Below are 17,357 nucleotides of genomic sequence, written 5' to 3' on the forward strand. Positions count from 1 at the left end.
GGGGGGGGGGGGCGAGGGCCGCGGTACGCGGGATGCTCGCGGGGCGCGTCGGCTCGCAGGCTCCAGAACACGCCGTCAGCGGGCCTTGGACGCCCAGGGCGGAGGGACCCACCCCGGCGAGGGAGCACGGCCGCGCCGCAGGGCAGGGAGCCGTCCTTCCCCGTCCTCTTGGCCCTCCGCTCGGGGGCTTGGGGCGATTTGTCAACTTCCTGCCGGCCCTTCGCGTCCCCGTTGGGGGATTCGAGGGGAAGGGCGAGTGGCCTGGAGGAGGTCTCGCGGCGGCGGCGGCAGCGGGGGGGGGGCGGGCGGGGTCGCGCCTCCGAGGGCTCAGAAGTAGGCTCAGGGGCGGCGCGCCCGGCCGAAAAAGGAAGCCCCGGCTGGGCGGGGAGGGGGGGGGGGGCCGGGAGCCGCGCGCCTTCCATGCCCCCCGGGGCTGAATGAGGGGGTCCGGGGCGGCAGCAGCGTCGCGCTGTGCCCCGCCAAGACGCTGGGACCTCCCCGGCTGGGGCACCCGCCACGCATGCCGCCGCGCCCTGCGGTGTGTTTGTGTGTTTGTGTTTTCGCGCGCGCGCGCGCGCGTGTGTGTGTGTGTGTGTGGATGCGAATGTGGATGTGTAACACCGCGGCCCAACGACGCGGCCGATGCACCAGGGCTCGTCCACGGCACCCCAACTTGGCGCTGGCGTCCCCCGGGCCCAAGGCCCTCTCGGGGGGGCCTGCGCCCCCGCGCTACGCCCCTGCACGGAGCGCGGCCTGGAGTTCCCAGGGGCTCTCCTCCGGGAGCCGATGCCTTTGCGCGGCAACAGCAGTGTGCGCGCGCGCGAGTGCGCGTGCATGAGAGCGACTGCCCCCCCGTTCCGAGGCTGGTGAGCCGGGCCCGGGGAAGGTCCCCCGGCCGGGATTGTCCGGCCCGTGTAACGGTGGGGAATATCCCGGCCGGGGGGGGGGGGGCGGAGGCGGCACCCAAGTGCACACCCGCGCCTTGGCCAAGCCGTCTCGCGTTTTCCGACATGTACTCCCTTTGTTTAGGCCGCTTTTCCAGTACAGGCGCCCGGCGGCTGGGGAATTCCTCGGCCCCGCTCAGGCGGCGGGCTGCCTCCTCACCTGGCACGGGCACACTCGAGAGCCGATCACTTCCTCCCGGCGGTGTGAGTGTGCGTGTGCGTGTGCGTGTGCGTGTGCGTGTGTGCGTGTGTGCGTGTGCGTGTGCGTGTGCGTGTGGCCAAGAGCTCTGCCTGAGTTCGGTCGGCTGCGATCAGCTTGACATTCACGACACGACCTCTCCAGGACAGCCAGTCATGGCTGGCGCTGGGCCAGGAGCCTCCCCCCCCAGCCTCCGGCCTTGTCCCCTTCCCCTCCCAGGCCCAGATATCCCGCTCCAGACTTTGGCCCCCGGCCGCGTGCAATCCGATCGGGGTAGGGTGCGGTTCCTCCCCGACAAGCAGCCACACGGTCGGGGCGCCCATTGGGCGGCCCCCCAGCGCTAGCGCGGGATTTCGGTCCGATACTTTTGCCCACTGGGTACTGGCCCCCCCCCCCCCCCCCCGGGTCCTCAGACCTGCACGAACGCACACAAGGGATGGAGTCATCTGTTTTCATCCCCTCCTGGCTGGCTGCCAGGCCGGCCTGGGGGCTGAGCCCTGGGGAATGCCTTCCTTCCTGCTGCTCCTCCTTGTCCCCTGGCGGTGATCCCCGTGCAAAAAGGGGCCGATTGTGCTCACTGCTTCCGCGGAGGGCGCACCTCGCTTCGCCCGCGCCTCCGAGCCCGGGGGGGGGGTGAGGAATGTCCCGAGCACGTCCGCGGCGGCGGATATCGGACGACGCACGCCGGCCGCCGGGCTTGTGCTCGGGCCCTCGCCCCTCGGTGGCCGAGGTGCCCATGGCATTCTAATAGAGCACCTCCCTGGGGGCCACGGCCAGGAAGCTCCATCGCTGGTCCACTGCGGGATCCGACGAGGGTTGGTTGCTACTGCTGCCTTGGGACAACCCTCAATGGGTGGCCGTTCAACACGGGCGGAACTCACCCCCACCAGCACGGCAGGCCTGGGCCACCCCGGCCGCCGGTGTGGGGAGCAGTCGACTTCGCGGAATTCCCTCCCCGCCCGAGAGACCGCTCCATTCACCCGGCGGCCGCATCCTCCTCCTCCCCCCCGGGCGCGAGGCGCGGGAGAGGGGAGGGGGGGGGGGGGGGCAGACTTCGGGCCAGACCAAGAAGGTCTTCTCTGCCTCCCCCGGGGCGAGATAAGGCGGGCAGGCAAGTAGATACTGGGCTCTATCTCCCCGACCAAATCCGAAAGGCCCCATTCTAGAAATGAAGAACATATGAGAGAAGTCACGACATGTATATCACACCGACACTAGGCAACATGATATCCTCTCTTCCGAGCAGCCGGCCCCACACCCGCCACCTCCCGGAGTGCTATGTGTGTGAAGCTGTCGAGGCTGTTTTTCGCTTTTTTTTTCTTCCCATTCCTCACCCGCACCGACCACCCACACGTACACGCATGTACACTGGGGCAGGTGCCATGGATAAGGCCCCGCCCCAGAGCCACTGCCACAGGACTGAGGAGGGGGGGACAAGACGTCCGGCTGCAGACAGGCACCTCGATCGGGCCGCGAGATCATCGCCAGGTGCAAGGACACACACACACACACACACACATACACACCGATTGCGTGCAAATCCCTCGCAGTGAACAGCACACCTAGCCCAAGGCAAGGGGTTTCGCGCACCCCGGTTTTCACTCCCTGCTCCCCCGCCCCTCGCCACCCTCGGTGGCCTTCTTTCCCACGGGCACATGCCTATATTTCCCCGAGACAATCCTTCCAGCCCGGAGCAGCAGCGGCCGAAGGATGTCCATCTCTCGATGGCGGTAGGCGAATCAACCAGACACCTGGGCACACGTGCCATCTTCGCGTTTACATGAACGTATTATGTATGTGTACATGTGCGTGCTTGCGTGCGTGCACGCATGTGTATCTGGTTCTGCCGGGCACGAACTGTGTGCCGGGATCTTGCAAGTCCTCGACCCGCAGGGGAGAATGGACAGCACAGGGTATGTATGTGTGTGTGTGTGTGCGTGTGTGGGAATGGGTGTATATGAATATGGGGTGTACTTGGGTGAGGCACAGGACAGGTGTCCGCGCGCACCGGCGTGCGGGCCTTTAATCAGACTCGTCGCCAGAGTCAACATCGCCATGGTCTGGGGGTGTTGGCCGCATGGGCGAGTGGAGCGTGCGCAGATAGTTAGCGAGGTGGACCGCCGGAAGACGGGAAGAGAGAGGGAGGGAGAGAGAGAGAGAGAAGGAAGGCACGAGGGGCGCCCCGGGATCACGCACTGAGATGAATGACCTGGAGCAGGGCGGCGGCCTCAGGAGACCGGGACTTGGCCAGCTGGTATGGCGACTGACCCTCGTTGTTGAGGAGGTCGCGCGCGGCGCCGGCCTCAAGCAGAGTCTTGATGACGGCCGGGTGACCACCCCAGGCAGCCATGTGGAGGGGGGTGTCGCCAAGCTTGTTCTACAACGGCAGGGGGGGGGGGGGGGGGGGGGGGGGGGGGGGGCGAGCCGGTATGGCGAGTGTCAGACAGGCTCGGTGGCAAAGTGTACATGGGCAGTGGTGGGCAAAGGGCGGGGGCGTGCCGTGGGCTCGAGCATACCTTGACATCGAGGACCGGCTTGCGCTGGAGGAGCAGACGGACAGCCTCATCGTGCCCACCGCGAGAGGCCCAGTGAAGAGGAGTGGCACCGGAGTGGTCGAGGGTGTTGACCGACAGGCCGACCTCGAGAGCCTCCTTCAGGAGCTCGACGTTACCTGGGGTGTGCATATGAATGGATCCCATAGGGAAGCGCGCGCGCGCGCGCGCGCATGTGTGGGTGTGCGTGTGCGTGTGTCCAGCATCAGTATGCCAGGGCGCGCATTCTCAAGGGGAGAGGGAGGAAAAAGGGGCGCCCAGGGGGCAAGGGGTGTCGCGGAGACGCACCACGCTTCGCGGCCTCGTGCAGGGGGTGCTCAACAGTCTCGGCATGCTCCTCAACTGCGCGGGTGGTGAGGCGACAGGATGTCAGATATTCGGCGCCTGGCGAGGGGGGGATGCATTGGGGAGAGACACGTACCGTAGTTGAAGGGGATGAGGCCCTGGCGGCCACCGCTGCGGCAGAGCCACCACTCGCCGGAGGCATCAAGGACATACAGCAGATCGCCCTCGCTGATGGAGAGCTCATCCGAGCGGACAGCCTGGATGCGGTGGGTCAGTGGCCGGGAGGCAGGGGGCGCGATCTGGAAATGGGGCAGACGTACAGTGTAGTCATACATGGCGCGGACAACGCGGACGCCAGAGCCGCGCTTGGCAACAGGAGGGGGAGGGGCCATTATGCTGATCGGAAAAGGGGGGCGGAGAGAGAGAGGGAGAAAGAGGGACAGGGGGAGAGGGAGAGAAGGAAGGAGGAGGCGATGCGCAGGGGGCAATCAGAGGGGGGGGGGCAGGGCGGGGGATGCGGCGGTGAGGCAGCGGAGAATGCGATGAGGCGCGGGCATGCTGCCCTGGGCAGATTGCTGTGGCCAGGGAAAAGTGTGTTTGTGGCGGCCCCCCTCCTCGGCGGGCCGTTTCCCCTGAACGGGGGCAGGCCGACCACCAGGCGCGGGGAGTGCGGGGTTTCCTGCACCCTCCCCCCGGCGTATGGGCCTTTCCCCCGGGGCCTCCCTCCGTCCGCCCCCCGCCCCCCCCCCACCCCCTCCAGTAGGGCGAGTGCATGTAAACACCGGCTCGCACGCCAGTGCGTACGGGTGTCCCCGCCCCGTTCTCGCCAGCCCCGGGCCCTCCCCCCCCCCCCCCCGGGTCTGTTGGGGACAGGTTATGGGCACTGTTTTCAGTTACCTCCGGTCATCGTCCCGACTGCCGAGGAGGCGGGAGTTACGGCCTCCCGGCTCCCGGGCCGGGCATGCTCAGTGGGGGGTCCTCTCGGGTCTGCGGGCGCTCCCCCTTAAGTCGAGGGGGGCAGCGCAGACACCGGGGAAGAGTCCCACCGGTGGATCGTGGGGGTCACCGCCGCCGGTGCAAGGGACGGGAGAGCAAGAGGAGCAACAAAGACGCGGGGGGTGAGAGAAGGAGCGACAAGGAAAGCCGGCGAGAGTTGGGACCCCCCTCCCCCCCTCCCAGGGACTTGTCTACCACCGGTCGAGGGAGGAATGACAAGAATGCCGCGGGGGCATATATGCTGCGACCGAGGGCGCCTGGTCGTGGGCCCCCTCTGCCTCTGTTCAACTAGCCAGCTCGGCGGGCGTTGCACAGCGGTCATCTGTGTCCTGGGCTGGGGGGAGCATGTTATGATGAGGGCTTAATCTGCCTTATTGTGACGAGACACCTCCGGAGGTTCAGCGCCTCCGGGCCGCCGCGGCGGACCGTTTAGGCGCGGGTGGCCGGTTTTTGGGCACTTTATTTCCCACTCCGCCCGTGTTTTTCCCCCAGGACGGGCGAGGCGGGGGGGGGGGGGGGAAACCAAGGGACGCTCGGCGCGGGGTAATATTATTATTCAGTCAGCTCCGGCCTCATCATGCTTTGGCCGGGGCGCGCGACCTAGGCGAACGGCCGCCGCCCTCCCCCGAAAAGAGAACGCGGGGCGCGCGGGATAACCCGCCATTCCATTTGTCCCGCCCCTCGCCCGGCCACCGGCAAGGAATGCACCCTAACAGACCGGGTGCTGCAAAGGCAGATCCTCCTTTTCTGGCGGGTTTCTCCCGGGCCTCTCCCGCACATTTTGTCCAGTCGGCCTGGCGGGATCTGGCCACCAACCGTCGCTGCAGGAAGAGCCCCGCCGGGGCCTGTACAGGCCAATCGTCCCCCATCGGAAGGCTGGGCATATCGCTCCGTCGGGAACTAGCTCCGGGCGAACGGGAATGGGCAGCCGGAGAGGCACGGTGTGTAATCATGTGCCACTGGTACCACGCGCATAAACACATGACCATGATCCGTTGGTATCCTCCCGGTCTTGTCGTGAGTGTCGCGTCTTGACCACCCGCGCCCGCGGCACAGCCCTGCTCCCGCCTCATCCGCGGACGCTCATTTGCATCCACTGGCGAGGACCCACGGAACAAAGGCGCCAGAGGGGCACCCGCCCCCCCCCCCCCCCCCCCTTTCAGGAAGAAAGTCCGAGACTGAGAGACCCCTTCCGGAGGGGGCGAAAGGTCGCGATGCCTCCTTGCCGATTTAGATAATAGCCGCCCCACAGCTTACTCAGCCCCTTGGGACCGTGGCCGTGTGTGGTGGCCGCCACCTGGCCCGGTGTTCGCAGCATGGCAGCCAGCCCTCCGCGTTGGGCCGGGGTGCTGTGGCGCGCAAGCGGGCGAGGGGGCCGCCACCGACCGCAGTAGACGCCCGGGATTGGGCCCGGCGCGTTCACACTCTTTCTCTCAGTCCCCCCTCCCTCTGCCTGCTTGCATGCCCCTTGGGGGGGGGGGGGGGGGGCGGGGGGCAGCGACCATGCTTGCCGGGTCCGTCAGCTACATGCAGCGCCAGGAGAGGCACACCGACGTCTCTCCCGGTCTCAGGGGCCGGGCCGGCGCGGGACGCCTGGCCGCGCGCAAGCGGCTCCGGCCGCGGCACGCGACGTCGTCCAGCTGCGGTGTGGGGGGGGGGGGGGGGGACGACCCCCCGCCCCCTGGAGCCCGCTGGGCAGTTGTCCCCCCGAGCGGGAGCGACCCTTTCTCGCTTGCCAACGAACCCCCCCACCTCCCTCCTCCTGGCCCCGATCCGATCGGCGCCTAGTCCCCCAATCGCCTCTCAACAACCGGGCCCAAGATCGACCTGCACTGCTAACCCTCCCGATGCTCTCGTCCTGCCCCCCCCCCCCCCGTCCCTGGTGCATGGGACGGCATAAGTGCCGCCTCCGGTGGAAGGACAACACCCCGAGCATCCAACCATCTATTCTCCTCCAGACATCTCTCCCTCACCCCTCTCATCCGATCCCTCCGCACACACATCCCCCTCCCCCTCCCGACCCCTCCTACCACACAGCCAAACAAGGTTCGTTCCCCTGTCGCCCCTTCCTCCTGCCCGTGTTGGACGGCTTCGCTCACCACCGGACGCGCCTCACCAGCGATGATGATGCTGCTGCTGCGCTCGCGGGCCACCGCCCACCGGTGTAGGGGGCTCCTCTCACAGGCGCTTGTGAATCGGCCAAAGTCGGCCACCCCGCGCCACTTGGCCCTTGGTGTGGCTGCCGTGACCGGGCTCCTTGCCGGCGGGGCCTGGCTGGCCGGCGAGCAGTCTGCCCTTCGGCCAGCCCCCTCCCCCGGTTGCTGGGGAATGGCGCACCTCCATCGGCCGCTCGCCCTCTCTGCCACGCCTCCTTCTAACCTTCAGCCCCCTGCTGACCCCCGGACACAGTCGAGTACTGTGGGAATGTCTGCCTCATCGTCCCAGCCGCACGACCTCGTGCAGGCCGCCACCCTTGGCGAAAGCGCCGCCCTCACCACGGGCATTATCTTCGACTACGGGCCCGAGGAACAGGCCGCCGCCGCATCTCCACCACTCCCTGGCATGACTCGGGTCACGGTGCGTGTCCCGATTACCATGTGCTTTTCTCTCTCTCTCTCTCTCCACACCTCTCCTGCATACACGCACACACGCACACACGCACAAGCACGACATTACTTTGCCGTGCGGTCCCGCTCACCTCATCCGCCTGTGATACATAGATCGACCTCGCAGTGGCCATGCGTTGTGGGAGCTGCTCGGGGCTGGCGCGCCGGGCTCTTACATCCATCCTCCAGTCTCCGGAGGCCAGTCGGGTGGTCTTTACGCCGGTGGCCATCGGCGTGTCACTCCCTGCCCAGCGTGTGCGCGTTGTGCTGGACGTCCTGGCCGATGACAGCAGCTCGGCCGGCCTCCAGACGCTTGAGGACCTGATGGTGGCTGCCCTGGCCAAGGAGGAGCTGGAGGTCCGGCCATCCGGCCGGTCAACCTCCCACGCGGATGGCGCCATTGTTGCCGAGTTCAAGTACGCCGAGTGGCCCGCCATCCCGACAGGCCCCCCTCCTTCCAAGACCGACGCAGCTGGGTCCTACCTCGGGGAGAATGTCCTTGGCTTCGACACGCGAGCGGACCTCTGGTGGCCGGCCCTGCCGCCGGCCGGCACGCCGGCCAAGGGCATCTTCCGTGCCACGCAACACACCCCGGATCGGCTGCTGCTGCATGTCCGGGTGGATGGCCTCGCACCGAACCGCACCTATGGTCTCATGGTGCATGAGACCGGTGACGTGCGCGACTCCGCGGCCCCTCTGCGCGCTGGCGACTGTCTGCTCATTGATTCGCAGTATGTGCTCCCCTTAACCTCTGTGCCCTCATGTGTGTGTGTGTGTGTGTGTGTGTGTGTGTGTGTGTGTGTGTGTGTGTATTCGCCCCCTTCCCCCTGTCCTTTGTGCATGTGCCTGACTTTTGCTCATGGAATCCCCCATCTATCTCTCTTGGTCCCTCTTGCTCGCCATCGGCCTCTCCCCCACGCAGACCCGTTGGCAAGCTGCTCAATGCCACTTCCGACGCCGAAGGACGCATCCAATTCGATGGTCTATCGCCCCCCTCGACAGCTAGTCTGTCGATCAATGACTTCATTGGATATGTGGTGGTCTTGCATACGTTGCCGGTATGTGTCCCCCCCTCCCCCCAGAGCATGCTCTCCTGCGCCCCGCCTTTGCACCCTGCTCGAGTGACCCCTAACCAACCTCGGCATGCGGATCCACACCCTCTCCTGCGCGCCAGAACGACGACGGGCCCACCAATACCTCGCCGGCAGCCACGTACGCCGTGGTGGCCCGGTCTGCCGGAGCCGGCGAGAATCCGCGCCTCATCTGCGCTTGCGACGGGACGCCCGTCTGGCGTGGCGAGTAGGACAGTCTTCCTGTGTTCCTCTCTGCACCCTCCGCATAAACAACCAATGCACACACACACACACACACACACACACACATGCCATCCAAGTCCGCGGGCCCCTCCCTCCTTTTTGAAGCGGGCAAAAAAGCACGGGGACAGAGAGGCGGAACAAAAGAAAGACACCAGAGACAGAGGACAAGACGGTCGTGCACACAGCGCAACACACCCGAAGGATGTGCCTGACAGTCTAGGGTGACAGCGATGTACATGACCCACTTCGCCTCCGCCCGCCTCCCCTGGCGCGGCTTGCCACGCTCTTCGAAAAGGAGGAGGATAAAAAGCAAGCGCCGCCGCGGGCACAGCAGCAAAACGGCACCATGAACCAGGGAGGCTTGTTTATGTGTGTAACGTGCTGATAAGTGTGCGTGCGCACGCGTAGGGCACGAAAGGCAGGTGTGTAGTGGGGGGGGGGGGGACTCTCGAGGGAGGGCTCTGAACAAGGGGAGGGGGGAAGTGCCACCACGCGCGCGGCATGCCGCATTGTGGGGGGGAGAGGGCCACGGCGGCGAGGGAACAACACGCGCATTTAGAAGTCGTTGTCGTCCTCATCAGGCAGGGGCTGAGAAGCGGCGATCATGATCTCGTTCTCGTACTGACGGATGAGCTCCGGGTCGATGGTGACCTCAGGAGGCGGCAGGGCCGGGGCAGCGACGAACTCGAGCTGGGGGTCGCCGACGAGCTTGCGAGCGAGCCAGAGGAAGGGCTTCTCGAAGTTGTAGTTGGACTTGGCAGAGATGTCGTAGTACTGGAGGTTCTTCTTGCGGTGGAAGGTGATGTTCTTGGCCTTAACCTTGCGGTCCTTGATGTCGACCTTGTTGCCGCACAGGACGATGGGGATGTTCTCGCAAACACGAGACAGATCCTTGTGCCAGTTGGGGACGTTCTTGTAGGTAATGCGGGAGGTCACATCGAACATGAGGATGGCGCACTGGCCGTTGATGCTGGGAGGGGAGGAGAGAGAGAGAGAGAAAGCACGTTTGTGCATGTGTCAGAAACACAACGGGTGGCGCGGGCGCGGGAGAGGAGGAGAGGGGAGACAGGGCGCTGGCCATCCCCCACGGCTGTCCAGAAGGCGAGTGCGACAGCATGGGCAAGATGCACATGCATGGATGGAGAGGCAGCAAAGGAAGAGAGAGAGAGAGGGGGGGGGGCTCCCCGCGATAGGTGGACGCACTAGTAACCATCACGGAGACCACCGAACTTCTCCTGACCGGCGGTGTCCCAGGTGTTGAAGCAGATGGGGCCACGGTTGGTGTGGAAGCCGAGAGGGTGGACCTCGACACCGAGGGTGGCGATGTACTTCTTCTCAAACTCACCAGTCAGGTGACGCTTGACGAAGGTGGTCTTGCCGGTACCACCATCACCGAGGAGGACGAGCTATGGGGGAGGGGGGGAAAGAAGGCGACAAGACGAGCGGGTAAGTGTCCGGTCAGTTGGGGAGGGAGAGGGGGCTCTGCTGACAAGGATCAAGGGAGAAATGGCAGCAGCAGCGACAACAACAGTGATGATGGCAGCAGTAACACAGGCGGAAGGGGGAGATAGAGACACACCTTGAAGGTGGGCACGTCGGGGTTGGAGGAGGGCTGGGCAGAGGGGAGATTGGACATGGTGACAGGTACACGACAAATGCTCGGGAGAATCTGCTGAGGAGGGGGAGAACACAGGAATGTCAGGATTGGTGAGGGGTGCGAAGCCAAGTGCCAAGAAAGGAGGGAGGGAGAGAGAGAGAGAGATAGGAGGGAGTGCGACATGTCCCTGTGAGGCGCGGCAGGCGGTCCGGGAAGCGAGGCGTGTATGTGTGCGAGGGTGTACGAGCGCGGGCGCCCGATGGTGGAGGAGAATGGGTCACGCTCCCCACCGACACCATATACATGCGCGTGCGCGCGCGCGCACACACACACACACAGACATGCCTCCCGTCAGGCCAGTCACGCGCTAGGGAGGAGAGTCGACTGCGTGGGGGAGCCGAGAGGAGAGGGGGAGAATCACCGACATGGGGTGATATATACTGCATTGGTGTGAAGCAGGAGATGGGGGAAGAGGAGAGGGAGAGAGAAGAATCCAGTGTCGCCGCCTGTGGGCACAGGGCGGCTCTCCGACACTCCCGAGGGGGGCTCTCCACGAGAAGCCAGTGACACCGACAGGGCGTCTGTGGAGAGGGGAGGGAGGGGGGAGCCAGCGGGGAGCGCGCTCGCGCGCAGGCATTCGAGGGCGAATGGAGCAGGAGGGAGAGGGAAGAGGAGGGGGAGGGGGAGGGGGAAGAAGAGAGCACGAACCTCGACAACTGTGCGTAGGTCTGGCGGTGGGGGAGCTACGTGTGACCTGCCGACATTTCAATTCGCCGGGCGCTGGGGAGGGGCGGGGGCGCGCGTGGGGCCAAGAGAGAGCCAGCCACGTCGGGTCCGCACGGGGGGGGGGGGGAGCCACGCACACCACCCGTGTGCGTGGTGGTTCCCCCCCTCCCCCGAGCGGGGGTCGGGGGGCGAGGGCGCTCTCACATTCCCGCCTCTGTCAGACCACATTACACAGGGGCCGGGATATCAGCCCCGGCCCGGGAGGGGGCCGGGGGCAGCAAGGAGCGGCAGGACAAGCGTGGCTGGGGGCTCCGTCGGGGGGGGGGGGGGGAGCCACGCACACCACCCGTGTGCGTGGTGGTTCCCCCCCTCCCCCGAGCGGGGGTCGGGGGGCGAGGGCGCTCTCACATTCCCGCCTCTGTCAGACCACATTACACAGGGGCCGGGATATCAGCCCCGGCCCGGGAGGGGGCCGGGGGCAGCAAGGAGCGGCAGGACAAGCGTGGCTGGGGGCTCCGTCCCCGGTAGCCGGTCCTCCGCACGCGCGAGCGCGCGCGCGCGAGTGCGCACGCTCACGTTCGCCGCCACCCCCCCCTGGGTGTACCAATATGACACCCCGTGGCGGGCGGAGGTGCGCGCGCGCGCCCCCTCTACCGGGCGCGGCAGCCCTGACCCTCGGCCATCATGGGCAGGTGGCCGCCGTGGGGCCACAGCTGCCAGCGGCCAGGGCGCGCGGCCACATGTACCCGCCCACCGCGCGTCCGCCTGGACCCATTGTCGCCCCCCGCCCCCCTCCCCCCCCCCCCGTCCAGTGATGATACCGGCGTCGGTACCTGTCTCCCCGCTCTGGCGTCCAGCCCCCCTCCCTCCAGGGGGGATGGGGAGAAAGATGGACCGTTGGGAAGGCGTGAGCTGAGAGTGGGTCAGCCCTGCTGGTGGTAGGGTGAAATGCGGGCCATTGTGGACTCTCAGCCCCGCCCCGGGCACGGAAGGTCAAGGGACAGCGGAGGGGGGGGGGGACGTGGGACCCGCCAAATGCAGGGTGCAATCCTAATCGGAGTTACACGGCCCTGGCGGGGACCCGGAAGAACACCCAGCAGCCCCGACCCTCGCGCCCTCAGACCGGGCGCCCGCGCCCCCAAACGCAGGGAAAAAAGGAAGCCAGAGGCGCGCAGGCGGGCACCGCGCCTGGCACACGGGGGGCCAACCGGGGGCGCGGGAACTCTTCGGACCATGTGCGCCTCTCTCCTGCCCCCCCCCCGTCCTTGGAAAAGAGGGCGGGTAGGCGTCGCTCTTGGGGCTGGCTGGCTCGCTTGTACCGCTCTAGGCCGGGGGGGGGGGGGGGGGGGGGGGGGGGGGGGGGGGAGAGGGACAGAGGACAGGCCCGGGCCGAAAGAGGGACAACACACGTCGCGGTTGCCCCCGCAGGCCCGATGATGCGCGTTCAAAGCTCCTGGGCCCTTCCCCCTCGGCGCCCCCTGCCCGGGCGCGCGCGCGCGCGCCCACCAGGCTCGGGCGGGGGGAATCAACCGGGGCCTCCCGGGGGGGGGGGGGGGGGGGGGGGGGGCGGGACAGCAGCCCGGGAGGTTGCGAGCCATTGCCATGGCCACCCGGGCCAGCCCCGCCCTTCCTCCCAAGGCTGGCCAGGCTGTCAAAGGGACCTTGCCCGACTGCGCGCCCCTCCCCCCGTAACTCCGGCCGGGAGAATGGAGCTGACAAGGAGACGGGGCGCAGGGGGGGGGGGGGGCGCGTGCCCGCGCGCTGAAAGGAAAAGGCCTCGAGGGAAAGGAAGACACGACCCAGCGCCCGGGTGAGCCCCCTTCCGAGACTCCAGCCTCGTTACCCCCCGCGGCCTCGGGTAAACAGCGTGCACATGCGCGCAATCGGCCCTCACGTCGCGGCTGGCCCTCCCTGCCACACGCCCACGCGGTGCACGCACATGCCCTCTGGGGAGAGTTTTCTAGACTGTTTCAATCAGGGCACGAGAGGGTGCATCCATTCCCCCGGCCGCCCCCCCCCCCCCCCCCCCGGCCCCGCTGGCTCGCCTCGAGTCCTCGCACTCCTGTCCACATCGCCGACACACACACGGCGTCCTTCGCCTGTTCTTCCCCCTCAGGCCCTCCTCATGCTCCCCACCCAACGGGCAGGCCCGAAAATCTGCCCCAGGCGGAGCAAGACGGAAAGAAAGTGGGGGGGAGGGGGGGCGCGGGGCGATCACCCGCGGGCTGCGTCCCGCCCCCTGCACTCATGGCCGAAAAGATCCACCACCAGAAGGCTGGCACAAGGAGGACCACCCGCGCACGCCCTTCCCCTCTGGTATTTGGGCATCATCTCCCTGTTTTGCCCCCCCCCCCCCCCGCCAGCCCAACCAGTCACGACGGCCCGACGCAGGAAAGGCCGCTTTTTAAATGCCCCCTCACATATAAGGTCCAAAATCCCAATGGACCTTTTCGCTCAACCCCCCCCCCCCCCATCACCCCTGCACCAGAATATCTGAGGCGCATTCTGGTGTGTGTCAACTGAATCTGATCAACTCATCCACATTTACCGCCCCAGAGACCAGTCACCAGCTTACACATCCAAGTTGGGCATTTCCTCCATGGCCGCGCCACGAAATCGGGGTTTAGCTTCCAAAGGAGTCAGACCCTGTCAGACCAACGGACCACTGAGGTGCCATCCCATGCGCTGGTATTTGTTCGGCCGCATGCGGTTGCCAATGGATGGGCCAACCTTGTTGGGGTAGAGCCGCGACGCAGCACACCTTTGAACCGGAAGCCCACTGCGACCGCCCGCGGACCCCTCTCTGTGTTCGGAGATACCCTCCCTCTTTCGGAGGTGCGTCACATGTCAAAACAAAAGCACATGGACGCCTCCACTGCCCACGGGATGTCTGTTCGTTCCCGGCTGCGGGTTTTCGCGTCCCTTGCCTCGCCTCCCGTGCCTTCGAACGGGGGATATCCCCTTGACGGATGCTCGACCATTTGCCTATGCGTAGGTGCGTGTGTGCGTGTATGTATGCGCATGAGTTGGTGTTTTATATTTCACAGCTAGGAATGATGGGTGGCATAAGTCCGTACACATGCGCGTTTAGCATGGGGGGGAGGGGGGAGATGCAGCGGCGGCAGGGCATGCACATGCGTCGTGGGGGAGGTAGATCTGGAAAGCGGCGTGTGCGTGTGTGTGTGCACAAGTATGTCTTTTGGGGAGGAGGCCGCGTCTATCGGCATGGGCCTCCTCCGCGAGGGGACACCACACAGATACATGCCATGGCACGCATGGACACATGCATGTGGTGGTAGTAGTACCGCCCCGCCGGCGGGAGGAGGCCACCTTTTTAGTCGGAGTCCATGGCCATGGTCAGGTCATCGGCCAGCATCGGGTCGCCGCCGTCATCGTCACCAGCCACCATCATACGCTCGCCATCGTCCTCCTCGTCCTCGGGATCATCCTCGGCGTCGGCCGCACGGATGCGGTCATACGTGAAGGACTCCGACCGCCAAACGGGGAACACGCGCTTGTAAAGGCTCATGCACACCACATCCTGGGTCTTGAGAGGCCCATTGAAGAAGCACTTCATGTAGCCATGAGTACCGAGGGACTCCTTGATATGACCGATGCGACCGTTCTTGGTGTAGAGCTGGGCATGCACAGATGTCCATGTGTGTGTGTGTCGGAGGAGGGGGGGGGGGGCACACAGTGCAAACCCAAAGGGTGGTACTATGGTTAATATGAGGTCACATATGGGACACAATTGGGCACACCGGCGAAAGCCCCAAGCAGGAGGAGGCGGGAAAAGTCCCCCTCACACACACACACACACACACGCGATTCTGTACAGCATATCCCACCACCACCAGTCAGTACATACCTGCACGGGCTTGAACCAGCGGACATCCTCCGGGGTGTAGAACATGTACCGCACGGTGGCGGTGTTCCGGTGGACCTTGAACGGCTGACCGGTCAGGACAATGCGCTTGACCACCACACGGCGGGGGTTCACCTCGCGCAGGGACCCGGTGGCCAGGAGAATAGGCACACGGCCGGGGCCCTGGTCGTGGAAGAACAGCGCCGGGGCCGGCAGATAGGTGACCGGAGCAATGACCGAGGCCACCACGCTGCCGGAGAAGGCCGGCTGCAGGAAGCGCCGCATCCGGTGCTTGTCGCCGCCGCCATCGTCCGAGAAAACCGGCCGGCCGGTGATGCGCCGCGGGCCGCAAACGATCACCACATCGTCCTTGTTGGCGATGTGGTGGTCCCCGGAGGCCGAGTGGCGGGTCAGGGCGAAGTTCAGCACCGACAGCTTGCGCTCATGGCGGTGCAGACCATACAGCGACAGGACCGGGGTCACGGGCAGGTCGTCCAGGGCACGGCGCTCCTCCAGGAAGGACAGGGGAACCCCCTCCACGGTGATGGCCACATAATCGAAGGGGGACACCGGGAACTCGGCGGACTCCTGCATGACGCGGCGCTGGGTGCGGGCGAAGTTCTCGAAGTCGAAAATGCGCGAGTACTCCACCGGCAAGTTCTCGAAGGCGTCCCACGGAGAGTGGCGGAAGCTGCCGAATGGATGGATGCCCCATGTGTGCGTGCGAAGTGTGGCGAGATGCATGGGGTCAGCACCGGCGCGCGAGCAAAGGCGCAGCATGGCACAGGTGGCATGGCAAGGAGCAGCCGGCCAGGGAGGATGGGCCACCGTGCGCGCACCTCTTCAGACCGCGGTACTTGCTGAAGCGATCACGCGCGCGGACACCCAGCGGGGTGTCGATCTCGTCCGGGAAGTGCAGGTCATCCTCGGCCGCCTCGATCTGGGCCGAGCGCTCCTCCTGGCGCTGGGCCAGGAAGAGATCCAGCTGACGCTTCTCCTCCTCCGGAGAAAGGTCCGTGGCCACGTGGCGGTCCTCGACAACCACATTGTCCAGCTCCTCCTGCTCATGGGGGGTGTAGTCGCCGAGCTCCTCGCCGGGGAGGACATGGTCGCCACCGGTCGGGGCCTTGGCCTGGTACGAGACGAGGTCCTCGTCATCTTCGCTGCCGTCCTCGAAGTCGGAGTCTGTGCGGGGGGGACACACGCATATGAGTGTGAGTGGTGGTGGCGGTGGGGGGGGGGGGGAGCCGCCCCCTTGCAAGTGGGCGTTGGCCGGCGTGCATCTGCCCACACCACTCGGCATGTGTGCCCGGAGGTCACGCACCCACAATCCAGGCCGCCTGGTAGGAAGACATGCCCTTGGGCACGCGGCGAGTCCGGCTCTTGCGATAGTCCTCACCATCGAACACCTCGTTGGCGGAGAACTGGCTCGAGTCCACGAAGCCACCGAAGTCCTCGTGGTCGCCAAACTGCCGGGATCCCAAGAGGGGAGGAGAAAGAGGGATGGGGGAGGCGCGTGTCAGTCAAGACGTCGTCCGAGGGGGAGTGGGGGGGAGGGTGCAGATCGCCCGCGAAGGCCCGTGCGAGCATGGGCGCACCTCGTCCTCATCACCGAGGTTGTTCTGCTCGTCGAACTCGTCCATCACGGTGTTCACCTCGATCATGTCATCGCGGTCCTCCGGCTTTGAGGCATCCAGCACGTCGAAGCCCACCTCCTCCGGGACATCGCCAACAATCGGGTCGCTACCGGGCAGTGCGACGGCCAGCCCGTGCGTGGACGCGGCGAGTCAGCAAGGATGGGCAGGGGGAGGCGTCGGAAAGCGAAAGGAAAGGGGAACAGGCAAGCAAGGACGCACAACTGCGTGGCCGGGCCGTTGGGCTGGGCGGACTCGATGCGGGAGATCTCAAAGTCACCGGCGTTGGGAATGTGCACCAGCTGGGTGGCGGCCATCGGCCAGCCGCGAAGGTACCCATACATCTTAACCGAGGCGGTGGTCGAATCCGGCGACTGGATGTACGGGACGAAGCGCTCGACCAGCATGTATGGGCGCATCTCGCGCCAGGTGACCGCGCGCGGCAGGGTCTGCGACAGGGCCCGCAGGAGAGCATGCACCTCGGCATCGGTGTTGACGCCGAAGACGCGCTGCTCGTCGGCCGGGAAGCGGTTCTCAATGTACTTGACCGTGGCCTTGTGGGCATCGAGGCACTGCTTCGGGGTCATCTCGTCGGCATAGGTGTTGGCGACGACGCTGTGTCGGAGGGGGGGAGGGG

The 17,357-nt window shown here is 66.2% G+C and overlaps 4 protein-coding genes across 5 annotated transcripts in view; 1 reads left to right on the top strand and 3 right to left on the bottom strand.

Annotated features, from left to right (window-relative positions):
• Positions 1 to 2,783: 2,783 nt before the first annotated feature.
• Positions 2,784 to 4,508, bottom strand: H696_02300 (hypothetical protein). The gene is made up of 6 exons (XM_009496200.1): positions 4,301 to 4,508; positions 4,117 to 4,237; positions 3,984 to 4,037; positions 3,660 to 3,814; positions 3,340 to 3,520; positions 2,784 to 3,203 (listed from the first exon to the last, which is right to left on the bottom strand). Exons 1-6 carry the CDS (start codon positions 4,370 to 4,372, stop codon positions 3,166 to 3,168), a joined length of 621 nt encoding a protein of 206 aa, XP_009494475.1. The 5' UTR covers positions 4,373 to 4,508; the 3' UTR covers positions 2,784 to 3,165.
• A 2,386-nt stretch (positions 4,509 to 6,894) lies between these two features.
• On the top strand, positions 6,895 to 8,933 carry H696_02301. 2 transcript variants are annotated; one of them, XM_009496202.1, is made up of 5 exons: positions 6,895 to 7,022; positions 7,096 to 7,553; positions 7,697 to 8,313; positions 8,505 to 8,640; positions 8,757 to 8,933. In XM_009496202.1, exons 2-5 carry the CDS (start codon positions 7,098 to 7,100, stop codon positions 8,883 to 8,885), a joined length of 1,338 nt encoding a protein of 445 aa, XP_009494477.1. In that variant the 5' UTR covers positions 6,895 to 7,022; positions 7,096 to 7,097; the 3' UTR covers positions 8,886 to 8,933. The 2 variants fall into 2 exon arrangements, with proteins under 2 accessions (XP_009494477.1, XP_009494476.1); XM_009496201.1 differs by having other exon boundaries at positions 7,386 to 7,553.
• Positions 8,934 to 9,213: 280 nt separating this feature from the next.
• H696_02302 (GTP-binding nuclear protein GSP2/CNR2) lies at positions 9,214 to 11,222 on the bottom strand. The gene is made up of 4 exons (XM_009496203.1): positions 11,204 to 11,222; positions 10,478 to 10,570; positions 10,102 to 10,304; positions 9,214 to 9,868 (listed from the first exon to the last, which is right to left on the bottom strand). The coding sequence occupies exons 2-4, from the start codon at positions 10,532 to 10,534 to the stop codon at positions 9,454 to 9,456; spliced, it is 675 nt and encodes a 224-aa protein (XP_009494478.1). The 5' UTR covers positions 10,535 to 10,570; positions 11,204 to 11,222; the 3' UTR covers positions 9,214 to 9,453.
• Positions 11,223 to 14,235: 3,013 nt separating this feature from the next.
• Positions 14,236 to 17,357, bottom strand: part of H696_02303 (hypothetical protein) — a 4,109-nt gene continuing 987 nt past the window's right edge. Inside the window, exons 4-9 of the mRNA XM_009496204.1 lie at positions 16,943 to 17,335; positions 16,685 to 16,829; positions 16,411 to 16,555; positions 15,926 to 16,271; positions 15,090 to 15,777; positions 14,236 to 14,858 (exon numbers count right to left, since the gene is read on the bottom strand). Coding sequence (XP_009494479.1) covers positions 14,556 to 14,858; positions 15,090 to 15,777; positions 15,926 to 16,271; positions 16,411 to 16,555; positions 16,685 to 16,829; positions 16,943 to 17,335 — 2,020 coding nt within the window. The 3' untranslated portion in view covers positions 14,236 to 14,555. The remainder of the gene's footprint in view (positions 14,859 to 15,089; positions 15,778 to 15,925; positions 16,272 to 16,410; positions 16,556 to 16,684; positions 16,830 to 16,942; positions 17,336 to 17,357) is intronic.

This window comes from Fonticula alba (genome assembly GCF_000388065.1).
Source record: "Fonticula alba strain ATCC 38817 unplaced genomic scaffold supercont2.3, whole genome shotgun sequence".
NCBI classification, from domain to species: domain Eukaryota; order Rotosphaerida; family Fonticulaceae; genus Fonticula; species Fonticula alba.

Coding starts and splice junctions, on each gene's coding strand:
- H696_02300 (XM_009496200.1), bottom strand. CDS start 4,372: ATGGCCCCTCCCCCTCCTGTTGCCAAGCGCGGCTCTGGCGTCCGCGTT. Junction 4,038..4,116: donor CCTCATCCCCTTCAACTACG/GTACGTGTCTCT, acceptor CCACCCGCGCAG/TTGAGGAGCATGCCGAGACT. Junction 3,521..3,659: donor AGCCGGTCCTCGATGTCAAG/GTATGCTCGAGC, acceptor CTGCCGTTGTAG/AACAAGCTTGGCGACACCCC.
- H696_02301 (XM_009496202.1), top strand. CDS start 7,098: ATGATGATGCTGCTGCTGCGCTCGCGGGCCACCGCCCACCGGTGTAGG. Junction 8,314..8,504: donor TGTCTGCTCATTGATTCGCA/GTATGTGCTCCC, acceptor TCCCCCACGCAG/ACCCGTTGGCAAGCTGCTCA. Junction 8,641..8,756: donor TGGTCTTGCATACGTTGCCG/GTATGTGTCCCC, acceptor CCTGCGCGCCAG/AACGACGACGGGCCCACCAA.
- H696_02302 (XM_009496203.1), bottom strand. CDS start 10,534: ATGTCCAATCTCCCCTCTGCCCAGCCCTCCTCCAACCCCGACGTGCCC. Junction 10,305..10,477: donor CCGACGTGCCCACCTTCAAG/GTGTGTCTCTAT, acceptor CCTCCCCCATAG/CTCGTCCTCCTCGGTGATGG. Junction 9,869..10,101: donor GGTCTCCGTGATGGTTACTA/GTGCGTCCACCT, acceptor CTCCCCTCCCAG/CATCAACGGCCAGTGCGCCA.